Genomic DNA, 19,267 nt, shown 5'->3' with positions numbered 1-19,267 from the left:
AAATTGCCCTTGGCATGGCTGGAAACGCTGCCAAGCGCCGTCACAGGCGGTGGCACACCGGATCAACTTCAAAATCTCAACAATCAAACCGATAAAAATGTTCAACACGAAGAGTTGAGCAACTTTCATACTTGGAGCTAAGTCAGATTCAGTCTAGATCGATTGGGGTCAAGCTCACAAACTAGAACAGTCTCCATCATTGATCTTCAAAACCCGATCTCGGTCACCACACTTAAAATCATCATTCAAGGCTGGTATAGTTGTGATCTAGAGGATAAGAGGAATCTAGAAATGGTAAGGATCGGCCCCAGACATTGCCGGACTCAAAAACTCCGACCGGGTCGGAAACGGAGCTCCGATAAGCCGCTTCTGGTGGTTGTCGTCGCCGTCGAGCACCAGAGGGAAGATGGGGAGGTGGCATAACTTTTCCATACAATCTCCGATTTTCCCATGCCGCATGTCCACGAACTCGTATCGACGCGTTCTACAATATCCATGAAGGAAGTTTTCACAGAATCCTAACGTATAAAAAGTCAACCCTTGACTCCACTACATAAAACTTTTCGAGTAATTATTCATCAGAAATTCTTCTCTTTCACCCTCGAACCAACTAATCGTACAACAATCAACAAAATAAATTCCGAAAGACACTCAAAAATTAATAAGTAATTTCTGGGGTATTACAATATGTGCCTATTGCGCCCCCACAACGCACCAAAATGGGTCCTTAGAGACGATTAGATAATTATGTTGGATACGAATCTCCAACCATTATCCGCTATTTGGAATCCTTGATAGGCGATCTTTTTACCACTAGATTTGCGGATTGTCACTTTGATGAGACAGTCTTCCTGTCATTAAGGGGAGATAGGAAAAAGGATTTTCCAAGGGAACAACATGAATTATCGTGGTTTGTCCCCACTCTATCTCATTTTGATCCCCGCACTTCACAATGTGAAAGTGAAGTGAAAAGAATAATTGATCTTCATAACGCAGCAGATTCGATGCCTGATGAGTTTACTAATATCGCAAAAGTGACGAGATCACATATACCAGCTACAAATGTGCCTACAAGGTTAGAAGTCTCCAACAAGGGGCACGACACCGCAGATAGAGGCGCTGCAACCACACTTAGTGGAAGTGTGGTTGAGGCCATGGCTCCCCAAAGGAAGAGGGGGAGGCCACTTGGTTCAACTGACACTCACCCAAGGAAGAAGAGGGTGAGTAAGGCACAAACCGATCCATTAATCATCAATGTAGAGAATCCCTCTCATGAGATTGTCTCTGATTATAGTTATGTCCATGAATCAATACTAGAGGACGCTCCGATGTTTGAAATGATCCTAGAGAACAAAGAAATCTCAATGGATTATGAGAGTGTGTATAAGTTGATGGAAAGATCATCCATACACATTGATGATGTATTTGCATACACTGTTGCTCAAGAAATCATAGAGCACGATGATATCGGACCACGCTCTGTTGCAGAATATCAACAAAGAGCAGATTGGCCTAAATGGAAAGAAGCAATCCAGGCAGAACTAGATTTTCTGGCAATGAGACCGGTATTTGGTCCGGTAGTGCTAACCCCACCAAGTGTAAAGCCTGTAGGACATAAATGGGTCTTTGTCAGAAAGCGTAATGAGAAGAATGAAGTCTTGAGGTACAATGCTCGCCTTGTGGCGCAAGGTTTCTCACAACGTCCTGGAATTGACTACGAGGAGACATACTCTCCCGTAATTGACGTTATAATGTTCCGCTACTTAGTTAGCTTGGTAGTTTCCGAAGGACTGGAAATGCAGCTCATGGATGTGGTTACTGCATATCTCTATGGGGATCTTGATTCAAAGATATATATGAAAGTGTCTGATGGCCTTACATTACCCAAGTCAAGTGACTCTAAACCACGGAGTGCGTTTGCAATTAGGTTGAAACGCTCACTTTACGGATTGAAACAATCCGGGCGGATGTGGTATACCCGTCTAAGTGACTACTTGATTAGGAAGGGATATAAGAACGATGAATTATTGCCCCTGCGTATTCATAAAGAAAACGAGTTCCGGATTTGCAATTGTAGCTATATATGTCGATCATATGAACATAATAGGTACTCTTGATGAAATAGGAGAAACCGCGAGCTACTTGAAATCCGAATTTGAGATGAAGGATCTTGGGAAAACTCGATTATATCTAGGCCTTAAACTAGAACACCGAGTTTGTGGAATACTAATCCACCAGTCTGCTTATGTCTAAAAGATGCTCAGGCGATTTAACATGGACAAAGCGCATCCTGCTAGCACTCCCATGATCTGTTGAAGTTTAGATGCAAGGAAAGACCCATTTCGTCCAAAGGAAGATGACGAAGAGGTGTTGGGAGCTGAAATTCTCTATCTAAGTGCAATAGGCGCATTATTGTACTTAGCCCAATGCATTCAACCATACATTGCATTCTCAGTGAACTTGTTAGCTAGATTTAGCTCAGCGCCAACGCAGCGTTACTGGAATGGTATCAAGAACATTTTCCGATACCTAAAAGGAACCATTGACTTGAGACTGTTCTTTCCTTATAGAGAGACAAGAGGGATCGTAGATGGAACTGCAATCCCTAAAGGAAATGTTGATGGCGAAAGCGCCACCCACTACACCGAAACCCCAAATAATGTTTTGGTTGGTTTTGCAGATGCTGGGTACCTCTCTGATTCGCATAAAGATCGTTCCCAAACTGGTTATGTATTTACCATTAGCAACATGGTGATATCTTGGAGATCAACCAAGCAAACCCTTGTGGCTACCTCCTCGAACCACTCTAAGATCATTGCTCTACATGAGGCGGTTCGTGAATGTATATGGTTAAGGGTTATCATTACACATATTCGAGGGACTAGTGGTTTGAGTTCTACTACTGAAGAGCCTACTTGCATTTATGAAGATAATGCAGCTTGCATCGAACAGATGAAGTTAGGTTATATCAAGAGTGATAATACAAAACACATATCGCCAAAGTTTTTCTACAATTAGCAACAACAGGCTCTCCTCAAGATTCAAGTGAATCAAGTAAGGTCTGAGGAGAATGTGTCAGATTTGTTTACCAAATCATTGCCTAAGGCCATATTTGAGAAACATGTGAAAAACATAGGAATGCGAAGACTTTCCAAACTCCCTAGACTGATGTAAGGATCAAGGGGAGGTGTAGACTTCAAGGGAGGGGTGTCGTTTTTGTACTGCTTGCTGAAATTCATTAATGGGATGATTTTTTTTATTTAAAAAAAGAAACTTAACTTTAGGCATTTGCAAATTATTTTTTTCTTCAATATATGTTGTTTGAGCTAACTTGTCAATAAAATTGACCGGTTCCAAATCGGTTTGGTTTCGTAATAAATCAAAATTCGATTTTTTGACTTAACATTTGCATTCGGGTTCTGTTAGTTTGAAACAATTCTTTGCAGACTCACCCGGTTATATCAAAAAAAAAAAGAAAAAAATCGAGTGTGTTGACTTTGTTTTATTTATCTACTAAAACTTGTAATGTTTCGATAATATAAATTTTCGTAGCTAATTTTCTTATTAGTAAAATTAAGCACTTTATTAGGGATAGTAAAACACAGTATCATGAGTCGGGGGTTTGAGTCGAAACTGTAAGTTTTATGCTTTACAGTCACTTTCTCTCCCTACATCGAATCACACTGATCCTCCTCCACAATTTTCATATTAGGGTTTCTCAGAGAGAGAGACACACAGAGGCCCCAGGCTTTGCGATCGCCGCCGTTGAGCTCGAACGGAGGACTCAGGTATGCATCAACGATTCACCACCATACAGCACAGATTAGGGATTTGAATTCGGCATTGAATTGCCATTGCCTTTTTAGGTTTTCCAAATTACATTCACAATCTTGATTTTTGTGGTGTTAGTTTTGCTGAAGAGGGGGCTTTGATTTGATTCGATCCGAATCGGATTGAATCTCGAGATGTCGAGGTTCAATGTGGGAGGAAAGGTGGTGGACAAAGTTGATTTGTTGAGGAAGAAGAAGTTGGCGTGGCGCTTCGATGTGTGGCCTTTCGCTATCCTCTATGCTCTGTGGCTCGCTACAGTTGTGCCTAGTTTAGACTTTGGCGACGCCATTATTGTTCTCGGTGGTGTAGTGGCGCTTCACATTCTCGTTTGGCTTTTCACTGCTTGGTCCGTCGACTTCAATTGCTTTGTACACTATTCCAAGGTATCCAAAATGCTTGATATAATCCATATACACGTATTTGCCTTTTGGGAATACAGCTACTCTTTTTTTTTTTTTTGTCTGTGGTGAGAATGCGTTTTTATTGTAGTAATTGGTGTTTGTTTTGGTATTCAGGTGAACGATATACACCAGGCTGATGCATGCAAAGTAACCCCAGCTAAATTTTCCGGTTCTAAAGAAGTTGTACCACTCCATTTCCGTAAGCTTGTATGTTTGTTATATAGTTGGTTTTTTGTTTTTGTTTTCCTGATAGGAAGCATAAGTTTTACAGTTGAGAAATAGAGGTGTTAATTGAAAATGACCCAGAAGTCCAAACTACTATAAACAGAATGCAAAGAACAGACAATCAACACCAGCCAATATTAGCCAGTAGAACAACTTGAAGTAAAATTTCTTTTATTTCATATTACGAGATTCATTGGATATGGATTATGCACCAATTTCCTACAGATCAGTTTTTGCAATGGACACTTGTCTTCACTCCTGTTCTTGCTGACATGTCCATGTTATTATCAGCTCCCAGGAAATTCAGCTCTTCCATAGTGATCCATAGTTATCTTCAATATATAAAATGTTGACAACTATATTTTAATCACAGTACAACCATTTGTTCTTATATATTTCTCATAAATATCATCAAAGGGATTTATTTCTAGAGGGGCTTACACTTGCTATACTGTAATTCCATCTACAGTTCATGACATCTGCAAAAGTCTATACCCGAAGAAAAATTAAATTCTGGTTGAGTTACTCCTGCTAGGAATCTATCCTACTTAACTTTCCGTCCTTAATATATCAAATTCCATGATTCAGTTTTTGTTTTTGTTTTGCAACCTACCCCTTAGTTTGTTTGTTGAAATGTGCTTAATTTTTTCAGCTTGGAGGTTCTTCATCCTCAGTGAATATGGAGGAGATCTACTTTGACTTCAGAAAGCAACGCTACATCTTTTCAAATGAGAAGGAGAACTTTTGCAAGCTTCCATACCCTACCAAGGAAACCATGAGTTACTATTTAAAAAGCACTGGCCATGGCTCTGAAGCTAAAGTTGTTGCTGCTACTGAAAAATGGGGACGGAATCTGTGAGTTACTGTTCTTGTTTCCTTTTTCCTTCTTAAAATTCCATTTGTTGAACTCGTGACATTTGCCTTTGCAATTACAGATAGTTTCATTTGTTTCTCCCGAGTTTAGATATAGTTGTTTGTTTGCATGGTATTTTGTTGGATTGAAGGCCTGTCGTCTCTTGTTTTCTCTGTAGATGCTTTCTTTAGCTGTTGTTAATGAGTTTAGTTAATCATAGGACAGCTTGTCCCTACCTTGTAGTTTTCTCGTTTGTGTTAATAAAAGTTTGTTTGTTAGTTAATGCCATATAGTACTTGATATATTTTCCCTTGGAATGAGGAGTGCCTCTTATGTGATTTTCTTAAGTCAAAACTTTTACGTTATCAAATTGACTGATTCATTAACAGCTTTTACCTTTTCTGAACTCTGAAGAAAAGGTGTGTGTTCGTATTTACAAACTTAAGAAAAGGTCTTTTGTCCCAATAAATTCAACTGAAGTATTAATGAAGTACTTATTGTATTGGAGGTTCAATCACTTCTGAAATGTGGTTGACGAATTTGATTTGAAAATTGAATGACAAGACTTACTAGGTTGAAGATTGAATGACAAGACTTACTAGGTTGAAGATTGAATGACAACTTTTAAGTTTTATTAGGGGGTAGGAGTGGAGGAACTATGGATAGATTGTGTTATCGGTCTCCACTATAGGCTTCAGTTGTTGCTATTTTTGGAGATTTTCCATCTCTTTATGTTGATTCTGTTAGCTGTTATGAACTGATGCTGGCTAGTGGTTTCTGGTTGCTAGTCTCTCTCTGTTTATCAGCTCTAGTCCATGGAGTCCTTATCCATTCCATGTACTAATCTCTTGTTTTAAATTTTTTTGTCTTTTCTCCAAAACCAAAAAATGATTAGGCTTACCCGGTCAATGGTTGTTTCTGCCCTTGAATGTTAAGAAACAGTGGTACCAGCAACTTTTATATCCTTGAATGTGATGATTTGAATTTTGGTTCCTCAATACTCACACTTGCCTTTTGTGTAACACATGCTTGGTTTAAAGTTTCAAAACCTAATAAGATTGTTATTTCCAAGAAAAGAATTATTGTCTTCAAGTTGATTAAATAAAATTTTATTAATCTCAAATTTGTATCTTTCTTTTAATTATATGTTACTTTCCTTTGGGCCTTCTTTTGCAATTGAGTTGATTGGTTCCACTGGTTCAATATTTTGTTTGTTTTCTTCATCATCTTGTTCTCTTTTGGTTGTGATAATAAATATCAATAAATTTGTAATGCAGGACTGTGGCGCCTTTGCTAGATGAATTATATGTTGTTTGCGTCCTCATGGTTGCTCTTACCCCAGTTATCCAAATTAATGTTAAAAATTGTTCATGCAAGGAAGATGTGTTGAAATAACTTAAAAATTACATGGTAGTTTGTTATATTTTGTTTGTGGTAGTTTAGCTCTTCATGGATATCACTGTAAATGCCCCCTCTGGATTTGTGGAGCCTGGTTTTATTATTGGATCTATTGTTCTTGAACTCTTATTACATATATGCTGCATGCCCTGTTGCTATACTGGGACAACTATTAATTTTGCTTGATTCAGAGCTACCTATTATATTCCTGTTTGTATGGTTGGCTAATTGCAATTGGTGCATGGTACTTATAATTTGGTTCTATTGATTGATTCATTCATTCATTCAAGTTGTAAGCTTTGGCTGTAAAAGCAACTGGCAACAAATTGCATCTTAAGCCTGATGAAGTTTGGTTGATAATATTTTATCTCTCTTTAATGTTGCTGTTTCTTGGTTGTGCAGATTTGAATATCCACAACCTACATTCCAGAAATTAATGAAAGAAAATTGTATGCAGCCCTTCTTTGTATTTCAGGTTTTAGCTCTCTCTCTCTCTCTCTCTCTCTCTCTCTATCTATCTATCTATCTATCTATCTATCTCTCTCTCTTTTCTTGCACTCATCAAAATTTTTTTTTTTGGATGCACATTCACTCTCATTTATTCTCTTTTATGCGTTTTAAATGTAGGTGTTCTGCGTGGGTCTTTGGTGTTTGGACGAATATTGGTATTATAGTTTGTTTACACTTTTCATGCTGTTCATGTTTGAGTCAACAATGGCAAAAAGTCAATTAAAGACTCTGACTGAGCTAAGACGTGTCAGAGTGGATAGCCAGACCTTAATGGTGCATCGATGCGGGAAGTAAGTTATCTACTTGCAATGATGTTTGTTTTACGTCGTTTATACCTTATAGATTTGGTAATTTTCAGGTGGATAAAGCTAGCTGGAACTGATCTTTTGCCTGGGGATGTTGTTTCAATTGGACGATCTTCTGGTCCAGCTGGAGAAGATAGGACTGTACCAGCCGACATGCTTATATTAGCAGGAAGTGCTATTGTCAATGAAGCCATTCTCACTGGCGAGTCTACTCCGCAGTGGAAGGTGATAGCCTACTTTCAGACTTACTAGATAGTTAGAACATCTGTCATTGCAGGAGTTTGTTTTCTTAATGTATAATATAATGTATATTATGTATATGTATGCACGCACGCACGCATATATACATACATATATCTCATATGTATGCTCGTTTTTCTTTTATTTTCTCTCTTATTTGACATCGTTGCATCCTTGTCTTCACTTCTTTTTCCTTTTCCTAGAGGCTTAGTTTTCGGATTCTAACTGGATGACTCCTCTTCGATGCTAAATTTTATATTGTCCTTTATGCCACCTAGTATCTGGTGGTTGTTGAGTTCGATCATGGATGGTCTGTTTTTTTCCCCCTTTGTACAAGGGATTTAAATTACTGTTCCTGTGGGAAACTTCTGAAATTCGAATGGCATGGTGGTTTACTGATTAGAGTGACTTTATTTGATTTAATATTCATGACTATCTTCCTAGAGAATAAACAGTGTTCTATTCTGAACTTTTCTTTTCGAAGATTGAATTTGAATATTTAGCCTTTCTTCCTCTTATCAAAGTATCTGTAGAAAATAATACATGTTATTGTAAGTTTGTGAAGCTTTTTAATAGGACTCTTATTTCCTTAACTTGCATTCTGCTTATCCTTTTTTTTTTTTTTCCAATTTATTTGAAGTTCAATAAGCTAATTGTAGTTTTCTAGTGATGGAATATCTACTTGAGTTTTGCCTATGGATTCCTTTGAACTATGGTATTATTACCCTTCGTACAGACTGTAAATGTTGAAGGATGGGAGAATGACTTAAGTGCCATATGTTTATATGATTATATTTTCAGGTATCGATCATGGGCAGAGGAGCTGAGGCGAAGTTATCAGCTAGGCGGGACAAAAGCCATGTTTTATTTGGTGGTACTAAGATATTGCAGCATACTCCGGATAAGGTTCTTTTGTTTTCTTGTTTGTTTCTTAGATTACAGTCGCAACTTGTTAGTAATTTTTAAATCAACATACTTCCGACAATCTCATGGTAACACTTCTGATTATCTCAATGGAATCAGGGTTTTCCTTTAAAAACCCCTGATGCTGGCTGTGTGGCTGTTGTTCTGAGGACTGGGTTTGAAACAAGTCAGGGAAAACTTATGCGTACAATTTTGTTTTCCACAGAAAGGGTAATTATCTATTCTTTAGCAATGATTTTTGAACTCTATTTACTTTATCTTCTCTTTCCATAATATATATACATTTTATTCTAGGTGACTGCTAACAGCTGGGAAAGTGGGCTGTTCATTTTATTCTTGGTCGTATTTGCAGTGATAGCTGCTGGTTATGTTTTAAAAAAGGTAAACTATGGTTCCTTCACACGTTCTTAGGGGATTGTGCCATTATTGTATTTATGCTTGTCTAGTGGCCATTCTGTGACTTGCGATTTCTTTCTTGTAGGGGCTTGAGGATCCCACTAGAAGCAAGTACAAGCTTTTTCTTAGTTGTTCACTTATTATTACCTCTGTGATTCCCCCTGAGCTGCCAATGGAATTATCTATAGCTGTCAATACATCTCTGATTGCTCTGGCACGACGTGGAATATTTTGTACAGAACCTTTTCGTATACCCTTTGCTGGAAAGGTATGTTGGAATGACTCCGAATACGGGCGCCATTTTTTTTATTTTTTTATTTTTATATATATACGTAAACACAAAGTCCTCTTCTTAAGAGAAGTAAAGAAGAATATTGTTTGGCCCTACCCTTGTACTGTGGTCATACAATGCTAATCCCTATAAAACTTATTTATAATTGGAAATCATTCGGATATTTCATTGTCATGATCATTTTGTTATTTATTAGAAGCGTTATTTATTATCTATATTTAACCAGCTAGATGATTATTTGGAAGGATAATACTCGGGACATAAGAATGTTGGATTATGCTGCTTCAGTCTAATTCCTATGCTAGATTTGGTTGCTTGGGTATGCAGTATGCTGAAATGTGGATTTCCTTCTTTTCAAGCAGATAATAGTATTCTTGGGAGTTATATATTCTGATTACTGATAATATCTTTAGACCTAGTAATGATCTAGTAGTCATTACCTCACCACATGTGATGCATGTACTCACTATATATTTCACTGCCTCATTCACTTTTCTGTCACTTAAATTTTTATTGCTGATACTCGGGCAATGACACAGTACTATTGCGCTGTGGCAAGTATACTTATGAGACATTTGTTTATGTTCCTTCCATGCAGGTCGATATATGTTGTTTTGACAAAACAGGGACACTTACATCAGATGACATGGTATGCCATATTATTACCTATAGCATGCTCATTAAGTTGATGTGATTTTATGTAAGATCTATTAGTAATGTCTTCCTTGCTCTTCTCCAGGAATTCTGTGGAGTTGTTGGGTTGGCTGGTAGTACGGATTTGGAACCGGATATGACTAAAGTACATGGGCGCACATTAGAGATTTTGGCTTCTTGTCATGCCTTGGTGTTTGTGGACAATAAGCTGGTATGCTTCTTTTATCATTTACACATGCTGTCCTTGCTATCTCTGTATTTTGCTGAGTTCTTATTTATTATGCTGGATGCAATATGGTTATGTCCAAAACTGATTCTTTTCGTTGAATACTATGTTCTATTTGTCAATGCTTTGTAGATACTAAGAGTGAAATGCAAAATTTTTTTAGAAACTACTCATCTCATGTCCTCTTGCAATTCCATTTGATGTAAAAGTTTGCAACCAATAAAGAAAAAGACTTCATCAAGTAATTTTGAAGAACCATTTGAATGTGGTACTTATTTGTTATTAACCACTTGGTAGCATCACACTTTCAGGAAGCACATTTATGGGCTTGATTGCCTCTGGGTGGGCTATAAGCTCTTTTAAATTAACATAGAAAATTAGATATAAATATAAAAAATAACAAAAATATAAAATGTGTCATGGGTAGTGTTAGAAGCACTTGAAAGTTGTTTTGAGAAAGACTGGCCAAGTGCTTCCTGGTTTAAAAGTGCTTTTGCCAAATTTGAAAAGCACTTTTAAGCTTTTCAGAAGCAGTCTCAAACAGGCCCGTACATAAAGAAGGCTGATGGGTTGTTGGAGCTTTTGAGGGCCTTAGACACAGAATGGCCACAGAATGGTCCATTCTTGTAATTTGTCATTTTTAATACAAGTTTCTTTCTCCCATAAATGGAAGCTTTACTTTCTTGTGTGCTGTGTTATCCAATTTTGTTGTCTACTTTGTTGGATATGAAAGCATTAGTAGATATTGTATATGATTGCACAGGTTATAGTATCTAGTCTCTCGCTTCTTGATATAATCTCTCAAATAAAAAGTCTTCTGAACCTAGTTGTCTCTGAATGTTATTATCTCTTTAAGCTGTTTTTCCACCTCTAGTATGAAGTTTCTCCAATATCGTGTTTCGCTGATTTACTTAACAAGCAATTCAGATGTGTATTTAGATAAAGCTGTCTAACTTTACATTATATATAGCTATGTTGACTGAAACTTTGGTGGAAAGAAGAGATAAGGATCCTAGATGGAGCCAGGGATAAAGAGGTGGATTATTTAATGATTCTTGGGTATTAGTATTGATGGAGTCCCGGGATGTTCTTTTCAAGAATTTGTGTGATTGAATTATTTAATTCTTTTTTGAATTTTCTTCATCATTTCTGATAATGCTCAGTCTTGTTTGCCACTGTAGGGTTTGATAGTTAGTCCACGGAACAAGTTTTCCTCTGCTTTGTAGTGTATTTTTTCCTATCAATGATATTATATTCCTACAAACAAAAAACAAAATTGTAGCTGTAGTCTGCTGTAAATCAAGCTTTGGGTTACAAATGACATTCCTTTTTCTGACCATTGTTTGGCAACATTTTTCTTCTTGAATTTCTTATTTTTGTGAGTAATCTTTCACAACTGCATGTAGGTTGGTGATCCTCTCGAAAAGGCTGCACTTAAAGGAATAGATTGGAGCTTTAAATCTGATGAGAAGGCCATGCCAAAAAAGTAAGCTGAACTCCCCTTAACATTTAATATCTCTAATCTATACCTGAAGTTCTGAACTGATTCATGCATCATTTGGCTTATTTACAACGTAACTGTTCGTTTGCCAACCAGTTCTTTCGCTATTACCTATTAATTTCTCTTTAAATGTTAAAATATAGATTTTTCTTTTATTTTGTTCTTTAGATTAGGGGAATGTGTGAGGTTTGAAGTTTTGTTCTAGGGAGGAGAAGGGACTTGATTTGGGGCAGCTAATAAGCTTAATACAAAAAAATCAATTGTAATAAAATTGGAGTTTGTGCTTAGGATATATTAGAATTATATACCCATTAGATGTGTAATATGAAATTGGCCATTGTGTTCGATCTAGTATTCATATGGAGAAAGAGGTTAAAACATGCTTGTACTATTATAAGTGGGGGCACTCGTGGTAGAAAAATTGATTGCTATTTGAGTACAAACAGAAATAGTAATTTATGTGTGTGTTTGACTAATGGAGTGAAATGATTGCAATTTGTAAAGAATGACAGGTAGCTTAGACTTACAGGGCGGAAATTGTATTGAGAGGTGGTGGGGGGAGAGGAGTGATTCTGTGTTCTTGTTTGTCTCGCTAGGTTGAAAATTACCACCCAAAAAATTTAACCAATCTAAATTTGACCTCGTGCGGATTAAAAGGAAGTAGGAGGTCAATCTAAAAAGGGATGTTAATTATTCAAAGTTCCAACTGTATTGTAAATATATATATATATATATATATTTTTTTTTTGTGGGGGGTGAGGGGGTTGGTAAATTGTGTTTGAAAATTCATAATGGAGGGAGAGGAGACTTAGATTTCGGTCATCAGTTTCTTTAAATATCATTTGCTCTTTGACTTGCAGCAGGGCCATATTTCCTAATTAGATCTTCGTTAATTGGTGTCTGTTTGTATGCTGTGTATTGTGAGGGTGCACCACAATTTGTACTTCTTTATGTTGATTATAAGTCTCTGTTTCTTCTGAAAAAAAAAATATATCTTTTTAAGAGTGTAGAATACAGATACGGATAAGTGACATGATTGTATATGAGAGATCACTGGAGAAACAAGCTGTTTATTCTAGTTGAAACACAGACTTGACAAATTTGGTAATAGGAAATGAGAAGATGTATGAATATCTTCATTACAAGTATGATTCATTAATTGCTGTTATTAAACAGTTCACCTCATTCGTTCCTCTCTTTATGAGATGGCAAATGCTGAAATTCATATATGAGTTATCTGTGCTCTCTATGTTGGGCTTATTTAAGGTCTCATTGAATGCAGGGGCACTGGTCAAGCTGTGCAGATTGTTCAGAGACACCACTTTGCTTCCCACTTGAAACGAATGGCAGTTGTTGTTCGCATTGAAGAGAATTTTTTTGCTTTTGTGAAGGTTTGATTATACAAATTACAGCTAACATGAATACTTTGCACAACTACATTTTCACTTGAAGAATCTTCAGATTAGTATTCTGGCAACGCTAAAAGATGTTTATTCAATAAGCAACAATTGTAGGTGCACTCCAGTTATTATTTTAGTAGTATCCTTCAGTCAAGTAGTTTCTCTTATGTTTCAGGGTGCCCCTGAAACTATTCAGGATAGACTCACTGAGGTGCCATCATATTATGTTGAAACTTACAAGAAATTTACCCGACAAGGATCTCGTGTTCTGGCTCTTGCCTACAAGTCCATTGGTGACATGACAGTAAGATCTCTTTCTGATTATCTTTTGTCAATGCATTTTGACGCTCATTAGTATTAAGTAATGGCTGTGCCTTTTTTTTTTTTTTTTAATAGAATACGTAATGATTAAAAGCAGTGTCCTTAAAGTTATGGGTAGAGGTTTAGTGTCTAGATCATAATGCTTTATTGCATGGAGGCACATGGTTTCTGAAATGCTTCCTTTGAGGTGAAATAATATGTTTACAACTGTTTTAAAAAATAAGAAATTTTATGTCCTTATTCCATTCTGCGTTATCTGTGTCATGCTTGGTTCGGAAGTTCTCTTATTCGAAACGCAGATGCCACTATATGATATCTATAGGGAAAAGGAAATAAGTTTTAGATAACCTTTGCATTGAAATCTGCGGGTTGATTTTCATACTCCCTTTTTCATGATTTTCAATCTTGCACTCTTTCATGTAGTAAACAATTGAAATATATATATATATACAGATCCTATCCAGAGCGGAGTTCCGCTTTGAAATTACGGAGTGAACTTCGAGTTTTGGGTCGCTTTTAGGTCACATATCCACATCTCGACCGTTCAGTTTTTAGGTACTAGTGTATAGATCATCTCTGCAAATTTTCAGCCAAATTGATGACCGTTAAGACATTGATAACTGCTTTAAAGCTAGTACGGTTCAGGTTGGACAGATTCAGTTCGTCGATTGGTTTAAGCGAGTTAGATACCGTAACGATCATCAATTTAGCTGAAAATTTGTAGAGATGATCTATACACTAGTACCTAAAAACTGAACGGTTGAGATGTGGATATGTGACTTAAAAGCGACCCAAAACTTGAAGTTCACTCCATAATTTCAAAGCGGAACTCCGCTTTGGATAGGATCTGTATATATATATATATATATATACAATTTTTCTTAGGTAAGGATATCTTTACCTAAGCTTATGGAACGGATTTTCAGTTTTTGGCCACTTTTCGATCGCATGTTAACCGTTCAGTTTTTAGATCCTAATGTATAGATCATCTCTGCAAAATTTCAGCCAAATTGATGATCGTTAAGGCATCCAAAACTGCAATTTACACGAACGAACCGAATATGTTGAACAGGAACCGTTCGTGTACATTGTTGTAAATTGCAGTTTTGGATGCCTTAACGATCATCAATTTGGCTGAAATTTTGCAGAGATGATCTATACATTAGGACCTAAAAACTGAACGGTTAAGATGTGAATATGTGATCGAAAAGTGGCCAAAAACTGAAAATCCGTACCTAAGCTTAGGTAAGGATGTCCTTAGCCAAGAAGGACTGTATATATATATTTTTTTAAAGTATCATTGAAGTAATGAAATCTAATAGCGCTTCAGTAACTATTAAAAGTTTTTGAGCTTATCTAAATTTTGTTATCACATTTTATAATCTTAGGTTTTCTCTTGTGTGTAAAGTTTAGTTGAATTGTTTCTTTAATCTATTTATTGCATGAAGGTGAGTGAAGCCAGAAGCTTGGATAGGGATGTGGTGGAGACTGGCCTCACATTTGCCGGTTTTGCGGTAATCAAAATTTCCTTATCCGTAGCTTCATATCAATTTACTGTTCTGTGACATGGTTCCTAGCTTTTATTTTACTTTTGTAACTGCCGGGAATTCTCAGATGAGTGTCTGGAGTAGGCTTTTGTGACTTTCTGCTTTTAGTCACTAATTCTTGTCATTTGAGTTTCAGGTTTTTAACTGTCCTATTAGAGCAGATTCAGCCACTGTTTTATCTGAGCTTAAAGGATCCTCGCATGATTTGGTATGTCTGATGCTGTTGGTCAAGCTAGTTTTTCCTTGTATGATAGTATTTCATATTTCATATTATGGAACGCTGTGTATTTTGGATTTACCTACCATAGCTAGAGGAGTTAGAGAAAATATATGATACGTTTGAAATCATTCATGCAATTGCTGAATTCATGCCATGTATTTTATAATGGTTTTTGCTCTCACACAGTAGAGCATATAATCTGCAGTGTGATTGTTTTAGTTTCTGGCAAGTAAATGAAGAAATATTGCAGAGTGGAAGAGCCTTAGGTAGATTTTTACATTGTGCTGATAAATTGAGACGAGGCTTGTAATGGATATGTTTTAGTATGTTCTTGAGTTGTGTGTATCATTCTACCTAACCATTCGATTCGCTGTTAAGGATACTCCAGCTACTGCTTGTTGATGTGGTGTCCTGTTACTTTACATTTTGTCATTTTTTCCATGTTTCTATTTTTTATGCATTTCCCAGGGCAATTTTCAATAATTTTGTTTCTCTTTCTGCTTGGGTGGCTTTTAGCTGTTGGTCCATTTATACTTATATAAAGTTGTTCTGTTGTTAGGTGATGATTACGGGTGATCAAGCTTTGACAGCCTGCCATGTTGCCACTCAAGTTCATATTATATCAAAGCCAGCATTAATTCTAGGCCCAAAAAGGAACAGTGAAGAATATGAGTGGATATCACCTGACGAGACTGAGATGATTCCTTACAAGTATAGTTTTTATCGTCTCTGGATGACTATTTTCAAATTTGTCTGGATGTTAAGATCTTTATCTTGCCTTGGTCTTAACTTGGACATTGCTTCTCTATTATTTTGTTTGCGCTTCCTGTGAATTTTCTTTTTTCTTCTGCTCTCTCTCTTTCAGATTCACTTTTGAGTTTTCTTCCTTTTGTCTATACTGATTAGAGATTATGAATTTGATTTTTAGTGAAAATGAAGTGGAAACTTTGTCAGAGACTCATGATCTTTGTATTGGAGGGGACTGCATTGAAATGTTGCAACGAACTTCTGCAGTCATACGAGTGATTCCATATGTCAAGGTGCTGATTTATAACTCTTAACTGTGATACTTAATTTTGATAGTGGGTTAATCTAGACATTTCTCACTCGATTCGTTCTGTTAGGTTTATGCAAGAGTTGCTCCCGAGCAGAAAGAACTCATATTGACTACTTTCAAAACAGTGGGAAGGATAACATTAATGTGTGGGGATGGAACAAATGATGTTGGAGCTTTGAAACAGGTAAGTTGGCAAAGATGTATTTAGAAATAGGTGCTCATAAGTAGTGACACTTGGCCGAGAATTCAATACACTTTATAATAATCCTAGGGATCTTCACTTTACTTTTTTTTTTTTTTTTTGTTGGGGGGCCGCCGCCCTTGGGGGGGGGGGGGGGGGCTATCATCATGTTTGAAATTAGCGATCAATGAATTCAAAAAAAAGAAGAATAATTAAATTCCTATGTACAAACAGGTTTTGCAGTTTCAGACCGTGAAATTTGTCAAATATTAGTTTTTTTTTATTAACTTAGGGCACATATTCTCAGATAGTTAACTTTTTTTTTATTTTATTTAAATTTTGTGGACATGTTCTCAGATTATCTCATTTTGAATTTATTAATCTTATTTTTGTTAGAAAGTCATGTTATAGTTAGTGTCGTGCGGACTCAAAATCTGTGAAAGAATAAGCCCTTGGTGTTAGCCCAAGTGGTGAGGGGGGATTTGGTGTTTGATTGCCCTCCAATGTAACCAAAAAAAAAAAAAATTCTGTGATAGGATAGTATGAAGCTGTGTCATATTACTTTATAAAAAGTTAAGAGTAAGTAGCTTCTAGCTTGTAATGTGTTTTTTCCCTTCAGGCCCATGTGGGAGTTGCTTTACTGAATGCGGTGCCTCCAGCTAAGAGTGCAAAGTCTGCCAATGAAACATCTAAAGATGAGAGTAAGAAGTCTATCCGCCCAAAGAAGTCCAAGTCTGCATCGGATGCTGCAGATAAATCTGCCAGTGTAAATGGAGAAGTCTCAGCTGTTAACCAGCGTAATCAGCGTCTAACAGCTGCGGAGTTGCAACGACAAAAGATTACTTCATTACAAAAGAAACTAATGGATGAGCTGAATGAGGAGGGGGATGGTGGTCACGCGGCTCCAGTTGTAAAGCTTGGAGATGCCTCCATGGCATCACCGTTCACAGCAAAGCATGCATCTGTTGCTCCCACCACTGACATAATTCGTCAAGGTCGCAGTACTCTGGTGACTACCCTACAAATGTTCAAAATCCTAGGCCTTAACTGCCTGGCAACAGCATATGTGTTGAGTGTTATGTATTTGGATGGTGTCAAGCTAGGTGATATGCAGGCTACAATCAGTGGTGTATTTACAGCTGCCTTTTTCCTCTTCATCTCGCACGCACGTCCTCTTCAAACCCTTTCATCTGAACGGCCTCATCCTAATATCTTTTGCGCCTATGTCTTTCTTTCTCTGCTAGGACAGTTTGCAATCCACTTACTCTTCTTGATTAGTTCTGTCAACGAGGCTGAGAAACACATGCCTGATGAGTGCATTGAACCAGACTCCGAGTTTCATCCAAACCTTGTAAATACAGTATCATACATGGTGAGCATGATGCTCCAGGTGGCTACATTTGCTGTGAACTACATGGGGCATCCCTTCAATCAAAGCATTTCAGAGAACAAGCCATTCTTGTATGCCCTTGTATCTGCCGTTGGTTTCTTCACAGTTATCACGTCTGATGTTTTTAGGAATTTGAATGACTCCCTTAAGCTGGTTCCCTTGCCTTTGGGATTGAGGGATAAGCTATTGACATGGGCTCTTCTCATGTACTTGGGCTGTTACTCATGGGAGAGATTTTTAAGGTGGGCTTTCCCAGGTAAGGTCCCATCCTGGAAGAAGCGACAACGTCTCGCTGCAAAAAGTCTGGAAAAGAAGAAGAATGTTTAAGTGAATATAAGCTTTTATGTCAGGCGAATATTAACTGCATCTGGCGTTTTGGTACATGGCCATGCAGAGTTGTATATGGCAGAATGGATTCAATTACGCCCACAGGTCTTATTACAAAGGTTTCATCCTTTTGTTAGGAATTAAGGATTGATTACTCTGAGAATTAGTTCTTTATAGATATACTGATTCGTAACATGGTGTTTTACATGGTTGGACCTTTAATTGCACTGCCCTAGAAATCTCATGTACCACAAATTCCAATATTCCATACAACTGTTTTGCTCATTAGTTATCAGTATAAATTTTTACTTACACTCGTGCTTTTTATTTTTATTTTTTAAATATTTTTATCATTTTTTTTTTCTGATATAAATGAAATTTGAAGCACTACATGGACCAGATGCTGCCATGATGGAATTTTAAAGTTCTCCTTATTGGTTCTAATTACTAATCGGAGTTCTGAATAGGCACTCAATACTAAATTACGAATTACTGCAGAAATCAAAGATATTAAATGCCCCACCAAGCTTTCTATTGACGATGAGGCTCGGAAGTCTTTGATTTCTTTTGGGGGTCTTGGACTCTTGGGCTAAATCTCCTAGTGCAGCCTTGAAATTTGCTGGTGTCCCTAAAAATATGGAGATTTAGGAATTAGGCAGTTGCAGCCTGGAAACTTGTAGCAAATTTCAAACTTTTGGTAGCCATTGCTGAACTTGGATGGAAAATTATTGCTAGCTGGAAAATTGGTGGGTTCAATAGTTAGGAAAATTCTCACTTTGGCTGCTTCAATGGTAGTCTTTACATTTTCCCTTTCACTCATAATGTGGGGAATAAGTGGACTAGAGTCTTGTAAGAATATGTAACAGTTTCCTTAAAAAATTTCTATTATAGAGATTACAAAGTTATAATTTTTATAATTTTTCTTATGTGATTCCAACAATTTCTCTGTCACATTCTCTATGATTTATTATCATATGGTAATATTTTTTAAATTTGGAAAATATAATCTTTTTTCTTTTGAATAAACCCAAAACGGGTGTTAATATATTGCATCACAAGTCAGAATAG

At 36.9% G+C, this 19,267-nt stretch overlaps 1 protein-coding gene across 1 annotated transcript; it reads left to right on the top strand.

The window, feature by feature from the left end:
• Positions 1-3,606: 3,606 nt before the first annotated feature.
• Positions 3,607-18,511, top strand: LOC133742587 (probable manganese-transporting ATPase PDR2). Its single transcript, XM_062170272.1, has 22 exons — positions 3,607-3,788; positions 3,910-4,214; positions 4,347-4,439; positions 5,110-5,312; positions 7,111-7,183; positions 7,336-7,508; positions 7,577-7,748; positions 8,565-8,669; positions 8,787-8,897; positions 8,982-9,068; positions 9,169-9,351; positions 9,974-10,024; positions 10,115-10,240; positions 11,662-11,741; positions 13,039-13,147; positions 13,332-13,460; positions 14,926-14,991; positions 15,161-15,232; positions 15,804-15,955; positions 16,173-16,284; positions 16,369-16,485; positions 17,102-18,511. Exons 2-22 carry the CDS (start codon positions 3,966-3,968, stop codon positions 18,197-18,199), a joined length of 3,561 nt encoding a protein of 1,186 aa, XP_062026256.1. The 5' UTR covers positions 3,607-3,788; positions 3,910-3,965; the 3' UTR covers positions 18,200-18,511.
• The last annotated feature ends 756 nt before the right edge of the window (positions 18,512-19,267 follow it).

Source organism: Rosa rugosa, chromosome 4 (assembly GCF_958449725.1).
Source record: "Rosa rugosa chromosome 4, drRosRugo1.1, whole genome shotgun sequence".
Lineage (NCBI taxonomy): Eukaryota > Viridiplantae > Streptophyta > Magnoliopsida > Rosales > Rosaceae > Rosa > Rosa rugosa.
This window is presented reverse-complemented; position numbering and strand designations above follow the sequence as displayed.